The sequence below is a fragment of the Anguilla anguilla genome, chromosome 12 (assembly GCF_013347855.1).
Source record: "Anguilla anguilla isolate fAngAng1 chromosome 12, fAngAng1.pri, whole genome shotgun sequence".
Classification (NCBI taxonomy): domain Eukaryota; kingdom Metazoa; phylum Chordata; class Actinopteri; order Anguilliformes; family Anguillidae; genus Anguilla; species Anguilla anguilla.
The window spans coordinates 15,691,720-15,711,037 of record NC_049212.1 but is presented as its reverse complement, the minus strand read 5'-3'; the positions used below and the strand labels follow the sequence as shown (position 1 = coordinate 15,711,037).

The 19,318-nt window shown below is 44.8% G+C and overlaps 1 protein-coding gene across 4 annotated transcripts in view; it reads right to left on the bottom strand.

The window, feature by feature from the left end:
* Positions 1 to 19,318, bottom strand: part of arhgef12a (Rho guanine nucleotide exchange factor (GEF) 12a) — a 47,101-nt gene that overhangs the window by 24,545 nt on the left and 3,238 nt on the right. For 3 of the 4 annotated variants that reach the window (XM_035384808.1, XM_035384809.1, XM_035384810.1), the window contains exon 2: positions 354 to 421. In XM_035384808.1, the coding sequence (XP_035240699.1) occupies positions 354 to 421 (68 nt within the window). Of the gene's footprint in view, positions 1 to 353; positions 422 to 554; positions 673 to 19,318 lie in introns of those variants that run through there. The other variant, XM_035384811.1, reaches the window with a different exon arrangement.

Below are 19,318 nucleotides of genomic sequence, written 5' to 3'. Positions count from 1 at the left end.
CAGTAAATAATTCCCACATCAGTTTTTTTTTTTTTTTACATTTTCTATGCTCCATGTGCATCTTTGATTAGTTGAGATATAAAATGGTCATTTGTTATTTCACAAGTGTAATTTGAAAGGTATGGCTACAATTGTGAATGGTATCTTGCAGATACACTACTGTTGTTGGGTTAGCTACATGCTCATTCTGGGTGTGACCAGATGTTGAAGATAAAGTAGTCTGGCACGGTATGATGTGAGAACAGCAACAATGTGGGTGTTCTATCAACATGAAATAATATCATATCAGCTGGTACATCAACGATTGCATTTTGTGCATGTGTGTGTGTGTGTGTGTGTAGGGGGGCATTTACCTGTTGTGTCAAACTCGTGCGACAGAAGCTTCTTATCAGGAGGGTCAGTAGTGAGAAGACTGCTGGGCCTGTGGACACAGAGAGTCTGTTAGGAAAGGGACAATCTGACAGTCACAGACACACTCACACAGGCACTCCAGCTGCAATAGTGTAGCCCGCCTCTCACAAGCCGTTTTCAGGAATATGTGCTGTTCCACTCACAAGCTTGGGAACAAACTTCGTGATTGGCTGGCTGAAGTCTGAGTCGGCCACACTGAGCCTGCGATTGGGCAGTTGAAGCTCACTTTTGGAAACAGGCTCGGACAGTTTTCCTGTGGCTGCACGAACAATGGTGCTCATATCGTGTCCGCTGACTGCACTGAGGCATCATGGGACGGATTCCCGGAAACAGTGCGGGCTGCTGGCTGAACTCCCATTTCCTGAGTCAGAGGAGGAAGGACGGGGGCGAGGGGAAGAGGGGGGAAAGGGGACGGGATTTGGCTAATCTCTCCCCCATACCCAATTAACTTCTTTTTAAGCTTGCTTCGCTGGTCAACAAACAGGGCTAAGCCGCCTTTATAAGTGAAAGCAACAGACAATCCCCGGTCACTCGAAGCACAATCACTATGATGGCAGCGGTGTGTGTGTGTGTGCTTGTGCGCAGCGTGTGCGTGCACATGTCTGTATGTCTGTGTGTGTGTGGGTGTGTGCACGTCTACATGTCTGTATATGCGTGCGTGTGTGTGTTGTGTGTGTGCACATGTCCATATGTCTGTGAGTGTGTATGTGTGTGTGTATGCATGTGTATATGTTGATGGGGGATAGGACTGAGGTCCAAGGATAATATATGAACATTCAGACCCACACTTTGTATAATGACTAGAAGGCAGTGTGCTATATCTGCAGTGCTTTAGTCAAATGTTGAAATGCCTTTAACCTTTCTATGTGCTTGCCCTGCCCCACATAGATATTCCTAATAAGATTAAAACCTCAGGGAAAAGTTTTGTTAGAGAGTGGTGTGGGGCAGGTTGGGTGTGTTAGAGAGAGTGGTGTGGGGCAGGTTGGGTGTGTTAGAGAGAGAGTGGTGTGGGGCAGGTTGGATGTGTTAGAGAGAGTGGTGTGGGGCAGGTTGGGTGTGTTAGAGAGAGAGTGGTGTGGGGCAGGTTGGGTGTGTTAGAGAGAGTGGTGTGGGGCAGGTTGGGTGTGTTGGAGAGAGTGGTGTGGGGAAGGTTGGGTGTGTTCAGGAACACAGCTGGGTGAGTGTAGCGGGGATGCTGGTGTTCCCCATGTGTGACGTGTTCAGACCACAGTGACTCATGTCTGCGGGCTGGATGGGGTGTAAGGGGGGGGGGGGAGGGAACCTTGCTGTTTTTAGTGGTGCTCAGCAGTGCCCAACCCCAATGATCACCACCATTTTAACATCCAACTACCACCACCCTGCCACACCCCTGTTTCCATCCACATACATTACAAACGCTCTACAGAAACTGTAGCAGCACACTGCACAATAACCCAACTCCCTCTCCTAACACAGGGAGCAGATTACACAGCAGAGTACTGCAGCGGGTCCAATCTCTCACAGCTACTCAAGCTGACAGGCTTGAAGCTCTGGCTGCACAGGAATTAAGTTTGCTTGCAGTGTGCACAACTGAGGGGCAAAAAGGTGACGTAAGATCAAGCGGCCAAAAACCAGATTTGTTTTTGAAGCTCACTTCCTGGTCTTGTTGGGAGACGTTGCTCACTAGTGACAGTGCAGTTGGTTCCAGCGTCGGTCTTTCAGCCACCCATTTCAATGAAAGTCAATGGTACCAATACGGTCAAAATGCAAAGTCAATCATTTTTTCCCCACAAGAACACGTAGGTGTTTACTCTTCATCTAGTGTCTCCCCATGCGCTGATTTGTTAAGTTATAGTGACATTCAGAGAATATTTCCATATTTTGTGGACGAATCAGACGAATCAGAGACAGTTTGCCTCACTGCACAGCGAGATGAAAGCTGCACTTCCGCGGTTTTAAAATGCTTTTCATAAGCCCTCATTGGGTGACTTCACAGTCACGTCATCCACATTCTTTCTGTAATCTATGCGTGAGAGACAATACCTGTCATCTGAGAATCAATCCTAAACCTGGAATGATGCTAGACTGGATGAATCTGATGAGTCTTTGTAGGTCCTATCAAAACAGCTAGACTATTTGCTAGGGAGTGAAGGGGGAGCTGAGGAGTTACCCATAAGGAAAGCTAATCGTGCCATTTTCATTTCCACCATTTCGCCTAATTACAGCCTATTCAAAACAAACCAGGAAAATTAATAATAATGTTTGAAAGCACTATTTGATTTTCAGGTTTGTCATATGACAGTAACCACTTCCAAAGCCATCATTTTTTATATTGCAAAAGATACATTCTCTGAGCCCCGACTCAGCATTAGGGGAGTCTAAGCAGCACAGCACTGAGCAGCTGTGAACAGACAGGTGACTCACGCGTAGGGGCGGAGCAAAGCTGGACGAGGCGTCTGTCTCACAGCCACACACACAGACTGACACACACACAGACACAGACACACAGACTGACACACACACACACACACACAGACACACAGACTGACCCACAGCCACACACACACACACACACACACACAGACTGACACACACACACACACACACAGACACACAGACTGACCCACAGCCACACACACACACAAACACACAGACTGACCCACACACACACACACACACACACACACACACACACAGACTGACCCACACACACACACACACACACAGACTGACCCACACACACACACACACACACACACACACACACAGACTGACCCACACACACACACACACACAGACTGACCCACACACACACACAGACTGACCCACAGCCGCACACACACACACACAGAGACTGACACACACACACACACACACACACAGACTGACACACACACAGACACACAGACTGACACACACACACAGACACACAGACTGACCCACAGCCACACACACACACACACAGACTGACCCACACACACACACACACACACACACAGACTGACCCACACACACACACACACACACACACAGACTGACCCACACACACACACACACACACAGACAGACTGACCCACCCACACACACACACACACACACAGACTGACACACACACACACAGACTGACCCACACACACACACACACACAGACTGACCCACACACACACACACACACACAGACAGACTGACCCACCCACACACACACACACACACACAGACTGACACACACACACACAGACTGACCCACACACACACACACACACACACACACAGACTGACCCACACACACAGACACACACACACACACACACACACACACACACACACACACACACACACACAGACACACACAGACTGACCCACACACACACACACACAGACTGACCCACAGCCACACACACACACACACACAGACTGACCCACACACACACACACACACACACACAGACTGACCCACACACACACACACACACACAGACTGACCCACACACACACAGACTGACCCACACACACACACACACACAGACTGACCCACACACACACACACACACACACACACAGACTGACACACACACACACACACAGACTGACCCACACACACACACACACACACAGACTGACCCACACACACACACACACACACACAGACTGACCCACACACACACACACACACACAGACTGACCCACACACACACACACACACACACACACACACACACACACACACAGACTGACACTGACACACACACACACACACACACACACACAGAGAGACTGACACACACACAGACACAGACTGACACACACACACACACACAGACTGACCCACACACACACACACACACACACACAGACTGACCCACACACACACACACACACACAGGGGTGAGCCGTTAGCAGCTCCGCGCTCTCTGTGGAGAGGTTGTGTGTACCTGCTGAAGTCGCAGAGCAGCGTGAGGCCGGCCCACCTGCCCTCTTCATTAACGCCTCTGTGAGAGACCCTCTGTGGCCCCGCCCACTTCTGTACCGGGGAAAATACCCCTCCCACACCAGCAGCAGATTTCCCATACATTTCGAAACTATAAGAATACGCGTGTGTTCCGTTAGCCAGAAGGACAAACTCATAGACCCCCAGATCACAGATGTTATGTGATTCTGGCGTGGAAACAAATTCAACCATGACAGCTATGATGAACCACATCTCTCTCTTATTCACCACATTTGCTGGACTATGACAGGTCAAATATGGATTAGCTGATCAACTACAAACACAAATGAGCACTTTAAAATCTATGCTGAAACATTTCTTCATGCAATTAAATATGAAATATATTTTATATATTTTCGGACGTACGTGCTTCAGGTGCACACTTCACTAATAAACCTGATCCAGATGTGCCGAGTACACACCTACGAGGCTCCTGAGCCATCAGATGTCAGGGATGAAATCTGGCAGTCCGAATGTCACCACCTGACTTTAGTCTGATGATCACATATTTTGCCCACGTCTTTCCTCTTAGCTCTACCTACCTGTGGTTCTACAGGGAACAGTTTAGAAACGGCAGATCCCTGTGGGCACCTTATATTAGAGAAAGTACAATTTTTTCTTGGTTGCTGGCACACCCTCCAGTCTTCAACAAGTCACATCACTGCAGGTGATTTGGCTAGAAACAGTACAGGCTAGAACTGAACTCACAACTGAAAGCTGCTCATATTTAACATTTATAAAACCCCCATAATTACACATGAGATATGTGTAAATAAAAGTTCAAACAATGTGCAAAACTGGAAAAGGTAAGAGATCTCAGACAGATGAAGTTCTCCAGAACAGGCTGGGTGTTGCTGTGGCTACACTCAGAATCTGCCAGCTGATAGAACCTGTCGGCTATTTATAGACACAGGATTGTGCACAAAAATCCAAAGATTACATCCATGCCAAAAATACCAAAAATTCCAAGCAGTTCTTCCCAGCGCAGCTAGACAAGCTGATCTGCCCCCGTCCCCGCCCCCTCCTCACCATTGTGGATTCAGAGTTTACATATATCTCATCACTGCTGTAACATACTCCTGTATTTACCTTTGTCAACCTCATATACACTGAACAGCCTGATCAAAAACCAAATGTACCGCACACCCAATCATCACCTACGGACAGCGGCACCACAAACCAAAATGGATAATGTAGGTACAAATTTAGCAGTGGTCTATACCAAATATAGGTCAGAAGGAGGCCATGCAACAAACAGGTTCATAAGTCAAGAATAAATCACACACAAATATCACCAAAGTAAAGTGCAGACCCACTGCAAGTAGACTGCAGCTTCTATGCACTGTGATGGTTCAGCAGGCCTTTCCAGCCAAAGACCTGCTCTGTTCAGTGTCTGCAGGCCACTTTGCTTCCGATATCCACATTAATCCACTATGGCGTGCTTCCGCTAACCACATTAATGCACTATGGCGTGCTTCCGATAACCACATTAATGCACTATAGCGTGCTTCCGATATCCACATTAATGCACTATAGCGTGCTTCCGATAACCACATTAATGCACTATAGCGTGCTTCCACTAATCGAATTAATGCACTATGGCGAGCTTCCGATAACCACATTAATGCACTATGGCGTGCTTCCGATATCCAAATTAATGCACTATGGTGTGCTTCCGATAACCGCATTAATGCACTATGGCCTGCTTCCGATAACCACATTAATGCACTATGGCGTGCTTCCGATAACCAAATTAATGCACTATAGCGTGCTTCCGATATCCACATTAATGCACTATAGCGTGCTTCCGATATCCACATTAATGCACTATAGCGTGCTTCCGATATCCACATTAATGCACTATGGCGTGCTTCCACTAACCGAATTAATGCGCTACAGCGTGCTTCCGATAACCACATTAATGCACTACAGCGTGCTTCCGATATCCACATTAATGCACTACGGCGTGCTTCCGATAACCACATTAATGCACTATAGCGTGCTTCCGATATCCACATTAATGCACTATAGCGTGCTTCCGATATCCACATTAATGCACTATGGCGTGCTTCCGATAACCACATTAATGCACTATAGCGTGCTTCCACTAACCGAATTAATGCACTACGGCGTGCTTCCGATATCCACATTAATGCACTACGGCGTGCTTATTATAGCCAAACTATTTGCATGGTGCATTTACATGCATGGTGCATTTACCTCTCCACTCCACTCCAGCATGGTGTTCAGGAGTTCAGCTGCAGTTCCAGTGCAGCATTTTTAAAGCACTGCTAGTAACGGTCTGCTGGGTGCAGAACGGTTTCCTGTCTGCACAATGCTGAAGGGAAGCGGCAGGAGGGAGGAGACGCACACGCCCGTCTGGCCACAGCGCCTGGCGGTTTGGAGCTGGGCTGCTCCAGCAAGAAGCTAGTCCTCTACAGCTCCTTTTCCACAGGAGGAACCTTTTCCGGAACTTTCTGGTTCTCCACCCAGACCGATTTTGATGCCTGGGGCATGGTTCCTATCCCCTTTTTTAGTCCCCGCTCACAAGGGAGTACTTTTCTATGGTCAGCAAACTCTTTGGGTGGAGAGTGCAGTACTGAACATCTCAGATAGGTCAAACACAATATTTGTGAAAATCGCAGTGCAGACCAAGCACCATTTCAAAATACCAGCAACAGCAAAAACAAAAGAGAAAGCGAATCTTCAAAGGTATGACAAAACCAGCGAAAACCATGGACTAACAAGGTGCAAGATTTGATCAGTTTACTGGTTTACTTCAGAGAGAATTTGAGTTGGCTACCTGTAACAAAAAGACGTATCAAAAGAGTTCTACACGTTCAGCTGAAACAGGCATACACCACTCAGTTAAATAGTGCCAGGAAAAGAAATTACAAAAGAAATTAAAGACCACAATAACCAGAGAGTAGCTCATAGATGGACCAGTGAATGGTTAAATGTACGTCTAGCACCCCCCCCCCCCCCCCCCCACTTCCTCCTGCTTTGCCTAATCTTCCCGGTTCTCGAGGTGCGGTGGGAAGCAAACACAGACGTGCTCCAAGAACAGTGTGGTCCCCGCCCTCGTTCAGTTCCCCAGGGGAAAAGGGGCTCACAATATCAGCACTGGCATGAGCTGCGGCCACGCCCACTGGGTTATCAGCTACCAGCCGTGAGCAGCTGAGACCAGGCTGAGGAGTGCTATAGAACAGGCCTCTGAGTTTACCCTGGGCACTGCCATCAGCAGTACAGACTGCACTACAGACCGCACAATACACAGCTCGCTAAACCGCAGCTCCGCTCTCAGCTGTGTAGTCTGCAAACAGGGACACAACCAAGCCATCAGCCCACAATGATTTGAGTGTTTAAAGATTCTAGTATCACCAACATTACTTTTATTTCATATTTGCATTTATCATAACAGCAAAATGATACCAAAGTTTGCTTTTGTTTAACAATGATGGTAAATAAGGCAAACTGGCTAAAATATGCCACTGTTTACATGCTGCCTCGCTACTGTACAATATAAAACACCCCTGCCATTTTACACACAATGATATTGACAGGCTATATGTTGACATAGAACCACTGGCACTCTTAAGGTACCAGGCAGCATTACCCAGACCAGACAGCTACAGTCATACTCTGTACACATTACTCACCAACACTGTAGCAAAAATAGCTGATGCCGTTACCACATAACCACAATCAGAAGAACCGGTACAAGCCAACAGAAACACATCACAGGGCATTACACAGTTGGCTACGCAACTGCTGTAGGTCCTGCCAACCATACGGGCAGACTAATGAATTCCATGCGTTTGACTGGGGTAACCACTGTGAGTTATTGTATTTACATGGAAACAGCACAGGAAAATGACAGGGCCATCAAGTGACCACCCCGCATGGCAACTGCCGGGACTCTCCACACAGCCTCTATAGGACTCAATGGCAGATAAGTCTGCTTCACAGGACTCCCAGATTTGGCAGATACATTCCTAATCAGGAAGGTGGACCCACCTGTGGACAGGTCCACAGTGGTGTTAAGGCTGCATGGCCAGAGGTGTGGAAACTTCTTAAAACACACCTATTTAAAATATTCAGGTGGAACGGTCAGCAAACTCCAAGCCAGTAGGTGGCACTGAGACTGGGTGGGTGAGACTGAGCTGGTCTTTGTTTTTTCAATTAGTTCCTGCATTCACACTGTCCCAGGGTCAAATGGTCTTCCATTAAGTGACAATAAAACAGCCAATACAAACCAGTGCTCCCTCTAGGTTCCCTTCTGGAGCAATGGCTCATACGGCGGGGATCTGGGGGCCAAATTTTCAGTCAATGAAAACTTCTGATCATGAAAGTCTACCCAGCAGCAAAGTTCCAACATTTACAAAATTTGCAGATTGTTATAAAAACAAAATAATCCTAATAACATGACTAATAATGTTTGATTTTTTTTTTTAAACTTACATTTGACATTATTTTGGTTTCTATTTGGTTGACTACGGCTTGAATGACTAACATTAAAATATCGCTTCGTATCCGGGAAACACGAGGGCAAACGACATTTCACAGTTGAGGTTACGCATTCTCAGTGGTCTGATATAGGCTACAACATGTACACGGCGGGAAAAAACCCTTGTGGATACAAAAGAAAACCTAAAAGCACAGAACGAATCGAAAATCTGTGTTTGGTCAACAGAAGCTGAAGAATTAAAGTGTTTGAGTGCAAACACATGCTGGACTGACTGCTCACAGAGCTAAGGGACCACTGTAAACAACAGGTTTGGGGTGAACCTGCGGAAATGTGCTTTTGCCACTACGCAGCCACACTATCATTGTACCATTAGAAACTGTCAGTTAAACCTGGCCCCTGGTCTGGAATGGATGAATACCACTCTTCTTCTTTTACTTTAGCCAGTAAAACTATTAAATGGTAAATGGTAAATGGACTGCATTTATATAGCGCTTTTATCCAAAGCGCTTTACAATTGATGCCTCTCATTCGCCAGAGCAGTTAGGAGTTAGGGGTTAGGTGTCTTGCTCAAGGACACTTCGACATGCCCAGGGCGGGGTTTGAACCGGCAACCCTCCGACTGCCAGACAATCGGTCTTACCTCCTGTGCCATGTCGCCCCTTCATACGGGAGCAGACTGTCCAGTGAGGATGTGATTAATCAGGACTCCTCCAGGGTAGGTAGGGCCGTCTTCCTTAGTTAACATTGCGCGACATGACCCCACTGTTAAATAAAGGTCCTTCAATTACAGAACACCAATTTCAATTAGCCGGGCTGTAATTTGCCACCATCATTCTTCCACATGAAAGTTGTCACGTTTTCAGGAGCTCCAGTAAATGCTCATTACAGCAGTAAAACCCAAAGGCCACCGTGACCATTTTGATTAAACAGAGGGAGCACAACTCCATTGTGGCGGAGTGATAGATGAGAGGCCCCATTTCATCAGCATTCGTGAAAGTAATCAATCTCAATTGGACAGAACTGCCATAAGAATCTCCCTGGCTATATGTACAACTATACAGTTGTAGCTATGATTAGGCTACTATGAATTGACTCAGTTAGGCCTAAACCTTGTCTTTATTGAGGGTTCTTTTCTTCCCACCTGGCTCTCAATCTCAATACTTTAATAGGGCCCTATAAAAGCAGTTAACTTTTTTCCTAAAGCCAGTTTTACTGTCTTGCTTTCAGGTTTTATTTTTCCTGATTTCAGATATTCTGAATATCATTTAAAGCCCTATTCGCACGGGACTAGTATTACCTGGGGACCTCATGTGATTTAGAAATTACCTCCCCACATCTGTGTTTCGTGCAGCGCATTCGCACGGGATAAGTGAAGTCTGTATTTTACTCAAATTTACTGACATTATCCCCCCGGATATGATTGAAAATGTCAAGGCTCTGCTCTGCGTAACAGTAAAATACGACCCCAAATCACCGAGACGCAGATTCGCACGGGACTAATATTATCACATGACCTCTGTGTTTGGCAAAATACGGCAGGTAAATTTGCGGTGGAATTTTTACTTTACAAATTAGGGACATGGCAGATTTGCACGGGATTAAGATCACAGACGACCTCCGCAATTATTACAAGTTACTAGAGGTCCCCAGGTAGCTAATACTAGTCCCGTGCGAATTGGGTTTAAGACATATATGGTCAGCAGAACCACAATCCAAAAAATAAGAACCAAATGACAGGAAACCCAATTGGCTTGCTGGCTTTGGCTTTGACACCATGAAGTTTTTCTAAGGGCTCTGCAGTGGTTACAGAGCCTCAACATACTGCTATATCTTGACTCAGCTAAGACCTGGCAGATGTCAGATTTTTCACCTGCTGAGGGCACTTGCAGCACAACTATGGGTTGGGTCATTATGTGTTTGTGTTTCAGAACATGACAAGCAGTTTCAAGCAATGCATCCCTTCAATATAAGGCTACACATGTCAATACACGTGTATTTTCGAGATTTGCCAGAATCGGCACTAATTACCCGACTGTGAGCCCAAGAGCTGAAATGCACCATCTCATTTGCTTTCTCTGCATCCTGGAAGCCATTGGGACCAAGCTTAATTGTCTTCAATTATTTTCCCTCCTCCTCCAACTCAGCAGCAATTAGTAGCGGTTAAGGTTAAGGTCTTCTCTGCACTGTGAAGTGCTTTGTAATTGGTAATGCCACTACATAAACACAATCTATTGTGATTATTTCTTCACTGGCCTTATACCACAAATCTGAGGGCTACGATTAGATGTTACCGCAAATGTCTCAAATATTTTATTCATGAGGCAGGAGTTTCTCTCACTGAAGTGTGTGAAATTTTAGACATTTTGGCATTAGTGGAAACACTGCCTGTCAGCAAATTCACTCTTCAGCCCTGGTGAGAATGTTGACATCCGATCACCACCCTCTCTTTAGCCAAATGGAAACATTTCAGTTATGAGGGGAAAACCCCACCAATACTAAGGCTTAAAGCTATGAATCAGCAATACTGGATTTGATTGGAATTTTGAAAGACACACCAGCAGCGAGCGGTTGTGCTGTCCAGACGAATTGCCATCAGAATTAGTGGATTTCATAAATACCATAGGTTTACAGACTTGGATTCTGGGACAGACCTTGTCCAACTATAAATTCAGCCAGGGAAAAATGAGTATTTTCCCGGCAGGGTAAGGTAAAGCTTGCTTTCCGGTGTGGGATGTATTCCAGGGTAACTGCTGTACTGCAGTAGTCTTGCTGCTGTTTTAATCCCTCAAGCTTCAGCCACAGGAGGTGATCCAATAGGACTGTGGTGGGAGCAGAGCATAAGCATAACTACACAGACAGCTCTGCAGTTATTTCACACTGTTTGACACAGCTTCACATTATACAGGATATTCTCCTGGCGGATAGTAGTTTAAATTGTTATTCGGTTGTAAAATTCTGTCGTAAAAAATGTAAATCCAGCAGCAGCCGGAAGGTCACAGCCTCAGGATGCCCCTCACTGTGTTTCCCTCCCCCTTCCGATGCCAGCTGAAAGAGAGACTGAGTGATGTACACAAACCCCCCCCCCCCCCCCACCCTGCCACCCCCCCCCAGCCATGAACACAACCCACACACCGACCAAACAAGCATCACCGAGGCACACGCACCTGTGCACACACACATTTCTAACAGCACTATCATAACAAAAATCACCGGACAGGTGATCAGTCTATCTCCTATCTCTGCAGAGTTAGCCTATAACACACATACTCCACCTTTTGGTCTGCCCCATAGAGCTTCATGCGTGCTACTACAAGGACAGAAGAAAAGATCAATATCGATCCTCTTAATCAGTTTATACAGTGTGTTGACTTCACTGCCTGAGAGAAATACTGGAGAAATGCTGGAGTAAGCATTCTATGACTCCAGCATCAGTCAAATGGCCATCATCTTATTAAAGAACATGGACAACTCGGTCCATTATGACTCTGATTAGGGGCGCTTGCTGATGGGCAGACATGCAATACAATGAAGTGACCAGACCACTGCTAAAAGCCTGTGTGTGTTTTCACCAATTACACTAAGCATAAGATGCTTTATGCAATTAAACAATTTTCTCAATCTCTGACCTGGCTATTAAACATTGGCATATTTATGCTTCTTATGTCATAGGGCAGAGAGCTAAATCAATATCACTACGTACCGCAATAAAGACAGCCAAAATACCTATGATAAAATCTTGAGCGTAATTTTCGATAAAAATAACTGTGTCCGTTTTCTTCTGACCAAATTGACATCACACACAGTACCGGCTCCAAAGGCGATGTTAGGACGATTCCAAGGGCCCTGGCGCTGCAACTGTGCAGTGATGGGGCGGGGCCTGAGGGGGTGGGGCCCAATACAAAATCTTTTCACAGGGTCCAAAATCCCAGGCAGCGCTCCTGGCCAGCTCTGATCACACCAATAGCCTGCAGGAAAATGCTACACAAATAACCAATCGCGTCCCACAAATAAACGTATGGAACAGTAAGCAAGTAGAGATACACACTATTTCTGTAGCTAATGAGGAGTAAGCTCACTTGGCGAGTCGATAATAATGAGTAAAAGCTCAAGTGACCGCAAATGAGTCCACCACCGTAAGGATGAAGAAACTGTGGGCAAGAAAGGCCAAACAGACACCCAGAAGTCATTTGGTTTCTTAAAGTCGGACAAGGTAAACAGTAGCGTTAGTTGAACATCATGCCGCAGACCAGCGGCGAAAAAGACAGGCAACACAACAAGTCTTTTCCTCCATCGGAAACCGTACCATTCGCAAGAGCTTGGGGTGTAAACCCCAGGCTTCAACAGGACGGGAAAAGACTCTGATCCAGCTAACACAATCCTGTTATGACGTACACATTCAACCTCATTTTGGTTGTGAGCGCAAAAACTCATTGACATCATGTCTAACAGAATGAAAAACGGCAATAGCACGAGTGATTATGTGGTGAGCTGGAAATGTAAACAGCATGTTGGCAGTGTCATAAGAGAGCAAACTGCCGTAAGATTATGGGGATTCAATAAGTATTTTGCTATGATTCATAACGGTATGGATCAAATTTTACACTTTGTACAGATAATTAGACTTTGTAGGCTAATTAAATCATTGCCCTAGTTTGAACAGATAGCCTACATCGACCCGGTTCGATGTACTGTTACACCCCTAGTTAGAGCATAAACAGTGAGTTTTAGGCACCATCAAAGTACCAGTTGCCTGTACCAGCCAAGATACTGGTACAACTGCTGTGAGTGTGACCCAAGCAACAAACAACTGTCACTGCCTTTTCTAGCCCTGCATTGCCATCAGCACTAAGGAACAGGAAGGACGAGAGCATTATACAGGTCATCGACCCAATATCTCTGCATAATGCACTGCCAAAACTCAATGAGGGAAAAAAGGAAATATATTTTTATCAAATATTAGCTTTTATCGTTATCAACTTTTGACCACATCGCCCAGCCCTACTATATCACAGCAATGTGACAACCCCCATTGTTTTCCACTGTAAACAGTATTCTGAACCAAGTCTGAGGCCCTGACGAAGAGTCTAGAGGGTTCCTGATTTTGAGTAAAATGTGAGTGAAACGTGGAGTTCCCCTAAAAAAAATCTAATACAAAGTGCACCACCTGACATGCACAAAAACAACAGAGGCTGACACAGGTCTTTTTACAAATATTAATTCCTTATTTGAGTAGTTTCACTTGGAGATTGGTTACCATTGGTTGTAAGTAGCTTACAAGCAAAATTATATACCCATGAGTGGTGGTACTTGCAACTAAATCCAGATTTGTTTCACATCTCAGAACTGCCCTGGCAGCCGCTCAGTCAGAAAGTGTTGGTTGCCCAGCCGACAGACATTGTTTATCAGTGATGTCACTGCTTCCCAGGAGGGCCTCCGAAAACTGTACAGATCAGCAAAACCCTGCGACAAAGCACTCCCCGCAGCTCTCCACAAACCCCAAAGCACGTTCTACACACCCCCGGCTGCTCTGGAAACACCCAGGAAGTCCAGGAAGGGCTGAAGACAGTTGCATCCCACTGCTAATTTAAGGCAGACAGACAGGAATGATGTGCAAAGACATCCTCTGCCCTTGGTAATCTAGGGCCTTGTATCCCCAATTACCTCACACCCTCTCCCCTTGGTAATCTAGTGCCCTCATTACTGCTCTCAGGCTCTCCTTCACAGCCTAGCATCCTCACTACCTCTCCTCCTCTCCCTCAATATCAGTCCCTTGATCCCTCATTCCTCACTCTTCAGCCACTCATTAGGATTCATTAGGATTTTGCTCGGGTGGCCTGGTTGCCCAGTCGCTCAGCTCTGGCAGTGGACTGACCGCTTTCTGAAGGCACACTCACAGCTTTCACTGCAGCTGGTAGCTTTACATAATCTGCTCTCCTGACTCAGAAATTCTACAGGAAATAAAAAACACTTTAGAGCAGCCCTATAATCATAGCATCAGAGAAGATATTCCCAGTGGCCTTTCACATTCAAACTGCTGAAATACAGCCCACAGCACTGCATGTTTTTCATGTACTTAAACACTGCACAGTTACAAGTCTTGAGAATGGTGCGAGTTGAGTTCGTAACATAATGGTATTTCCCATGTTATTATAGGTAAAAACTAAGATATCAACGTACTTCGATATCAACACATGAACTTACAGGACTTCCTTTCTAAAGCAGTTAGAACAAATCAGCAGCTCAAATTCAACAAATCAGTTCATCAAAACTTATTAAATAGCAAAGAGACTACACTTAGCAAATGTTAAAGCAGTCAGTAAGAAAGTGTCTACAATTACTGTTCAGTAAACCAAATAGGCTATCCAATTACCAATTCAATGGAGCGCTTGTGATGTTGGGAGGCACTCGCTAATAATGTTACTACTTCTTTAAAAGAATGACAATAACAGGCCATTACATGCACTATGGTTTGATGCAACTGCATGCAACTCAAGTACAAAAAGTAGTCTTAGTAAAAAATTTGCAATAAAAAATTATTCTTAAATTTGAGTAATCAGTCTACGTCAGTCTACCTAAATATCCACCAAAATTGGTATAAAAACCAAACTGAGAGGCCCTGCTTTCACCAAGATTCACAAACAAAATGATGCTTATTAGGCTATCATTTACACGGTCCATTTTCAAATGGTATCCACATCATAAAGATCCAGCTATAAAAAGCAGTTCTGTGAAAGTCAAAGCAAACTGACCTGCATGTGAAATACACAACCAGTCACATGTCCACAGAGAGCTGGGTAATAGAGGACTGATAGTTAGCCACCTATTCCCAACCTATTCATGAAGGTTTCACTTTAGGTCCAGTGTAAACAGAGGAATGCCAGATTTCCATGGTTACACGTTTTTAAAGCCTGGGCTATACTGAGCCGTTAATGGAATCTGAATCTTGTGTTGGCCCCCAATCAACAGGGGCATGTCTTTCAAGGACTTTAATATTAAAATATTCTATAGCTTCAAAGATGAACTATCAGACCCCGCGTTTCCCCATTGGGCGTAAGCCTCCAGCACTCAGTGAAAACAAAGACTCACAGCCCAAAGAGTGGAATCCATTCACGCTTTTAAACGGAAAATGAATAACATCAATGAGGTAGCCTATGTTATTCTACACAGAGCTCTGAGGGTCTCCTTTATAAAGATTAATGAAACAGAACACAATTCCGCCTTTTATTTATTTTATGTTCATGAGAAAACAATACTGATCCACGCATTTATCTTATTAGGCTACAACTAGGCCCAATTCACAAGTAAGCTAATTAATGAATGAACATTGGGATACACCCACACAAAGCTGTTCATGATGCAGGTTAAATAAATGGTACAAAATAAATTCTACTTAAACCACTTTCGTTCACAAAAAAAGCTAATTCAACACCAGATCTCTTTGCAGAGCACATTACCTTAAGCAGATGTCAAGAGTTGTTAAAAACAGAATGTTTTAGCCAACAAGTCGATAAACCTAATCCAAGAGGAACCCAAGAATCTGTATTGTACATTTTGTTCACCATCCCATAATCTACCTATGGAAAACATCACAATATAAACCATACAACGTCTAGAGGTCATATCAGAAATTTCCCAGCTAGTGGAAGAAACATGTCACTGCCATTCAAAAATGATATGAATGGGTGTTCGTTTACATTCTCCACTTCCAAATTGGAGACAAATTGCAATAATAGTCTCCTGGCATGTGCTTCCAGTTGTTCCAGACAAACTGAGTATTAAACATAGAAATAACAACACTCAAATTCTGTGGAATTTAGGCTGGAATTATTGTTTTGGACACCCACAGTTCAACTTATAGTCACTTCTGTCAAAAATAATGTGAATGCTAACAGCAGCTACCATAATGTTGTGCTAACCAGGAGTGGGTACGCCATTTTACAGAATTCTAACAAATTTAGTCCAAGCAACCTATTATCCGCCAATGCTAGTTATGCTACATGGGAAATCCAATACCAACAAACAAGAGGAAGCACAAGCGCAGGCAGCGGTGGGCAAGGCTTGTGTGTGTGTGAAATGCCCCAGCCAAGCAAATCTGCCAAAAGAGATCTGCCACTGCAAATTTCAGGAAGTCTATATTAAGCCTGAATATTAAGATGAGCAGCAGCAGGGAAACAGGAAAGAGAACTGGTTTACCCTGCAAGCAGGCAGCAAGTACTAATCAATCACAACCATCTTCGCAAAAAATGTCCAGTGACATCAATGGAGGAAGACGGCCTATTCTGCAGTAAAGTATTGGATGAGCAAACAATGACAAACAACCTATTTTTCCTGATCAACCCAATAATGTCTCAGAGTTTTCCCTGCCAGGCAAGTATTACAAGTATTAATAATACATTTTGAAATACTGGCTGGCTAAGGACACCAGGACTGTTGGTTTGCAGCCAAGCTAAGATGCAGTGGGAAAAAGTCAACTGTTGTAATTGCAGTTTCAAAGGCTTTAGATAGCTAGCATCCCTAAAAACTGACACATTACCATATATTGTACTGGGTAACATTATCTGTGCTCGTAAACTGTGGTAGACTACTTTTCAACTGCCAAACCAGAACAATCACCCTTGTCAAGTTTGAAACTTCTATGACAGTAAATATTTGCCATACTGTATCGTAGGGCAGGGCCTACCCGATCCACACCAAGCCATGACTATGCCTTACAGTACAAGAGAGAGAAAAAATGCATGTTGGAGATTTTATTTCCAGTTACCTGAACAGGAAGTTGCACATAAAAAAATCCAGTTCATTTTATCTGGAATAATTTTTATAACTGCAAAAAGTATGAACAATTTAATTTGTACTAGGGATGGTGATTTTCACTTATTTCACAGATTGAATGACCATATAGGCCTAATGCATTTTATTCCAAATTGATTTTTGATCATATGGAAGGATCCATTTTTACAACACATCTTGGCCGAGCAGCACCACTGGTTGTATAGAAAATGCATGAGCGCATAATGATGCAAATCAATACCCAAGTTTTTCCACAATAAAGTCAAAATGCTTTGCCTATTGTGTCCGTAAACACAGCCAGTGTCAGACATGAGAAAGAATTTTATAAGCAAAACTTTTTTTTTTTTTTTTTTTTTAAATGTAAGAAAACCCCCACCAAATTAAGGGGGCTATCGATTGCAGTTTGCTATGCCATCTATCTAGTCATTCTTGTTCAGGAAGACAAGTAGTCCTGCTGTTGAGTACACCCTCTACGCAGGCACGGAGGTAGCAGGTATTCAAGAACTCTTTTGCTGGGACACTAAGCTTCTTGAACCGCTGCTCACTGGTTCTCCACCACTGCAAGGGATTTTGTTTTGGTGGGATGCAGGGCTCACTGAAGTCCACGTAGTTGGTAGCGTTATCAGTGTAGTAGTCCTCCCCAAACAAGGTGTTGAGCGCTTCAGTGCTAGCAGCCATGTGAATGTCACTACCAACTCCCTCATGGACCCGCGCGGCTCAGTTTGGCCACCCTGTGCACGTCAGACTGCCAAAGGCCCATTCCAGGCTGCACAGAACGCAGGTGCTCGTGCCTGGGGTGCAGCACACAGGCAATAAGCCATATCATGCCTGTATTGAAACCGCAGTCCCTTGGTCATTATCAGGCTTATACAACGGCTTAACAACAAAAAGCATCGCTTTAATCCAAACATGCTTTTCAAAGTATGTATTTGCTTTATTCCATTGCGTTTCTTCTCCTTCACATACGCTAAATGAATAAATGGAGCCAACACAGTTGTACAGCATACCCTTTGTGAGAGAATACAAAAGACTGAGTAGGCATGTATCTGACGAGCAATCGTACTACAATAAGGATGCTAATACAGTCAAATAAAAATGGTATCCATCCCCTTTAAGTGAAAGGGCCCGAAACCAAACGAGCCATACCGTAAATCACAATGCCCCCCTTGGCAGTCAGCTCTTTCGATTCATTTCTCTGACCACAGTTCTCGACTCTCAGGCTGATGGAGGCTTGTTACGCACACTAATGCCTGCTTTTCTTGCCCAAAGCAATTTCCTCCATTTTGGCCACCGGTCCTTTCCATTTGAGACGCACTGTAAAACCCCATACCCGTACACCACTCCCCCGTTTCCACACAAAGCCTCCCTCTGTTAGACTCCATCATGACAGTAAACAGATTCTTCTCCATCCGCACTGTGTGGCGAAGCCTCATAGTGAAGCTTTGTGAGCTCCTCTGGCTGCCTCCGACATTCTGGGCCAGAACACTGTGTGAAGCTGCGTCCATAAGAGGGACGAGCGATACAGGTGTCAATCATCCTACATAATGGCGGCACGAGCATCTTTATACACCCAATAGTGACAGACTCCAACCAGTCAATTCATCTCTGATGTCCCGCTGCCTAGTCTCTATAATAGCATGGGTGGGAAAGAACACGTAATGCTTGGCCTTGGCCAAAGACGACAG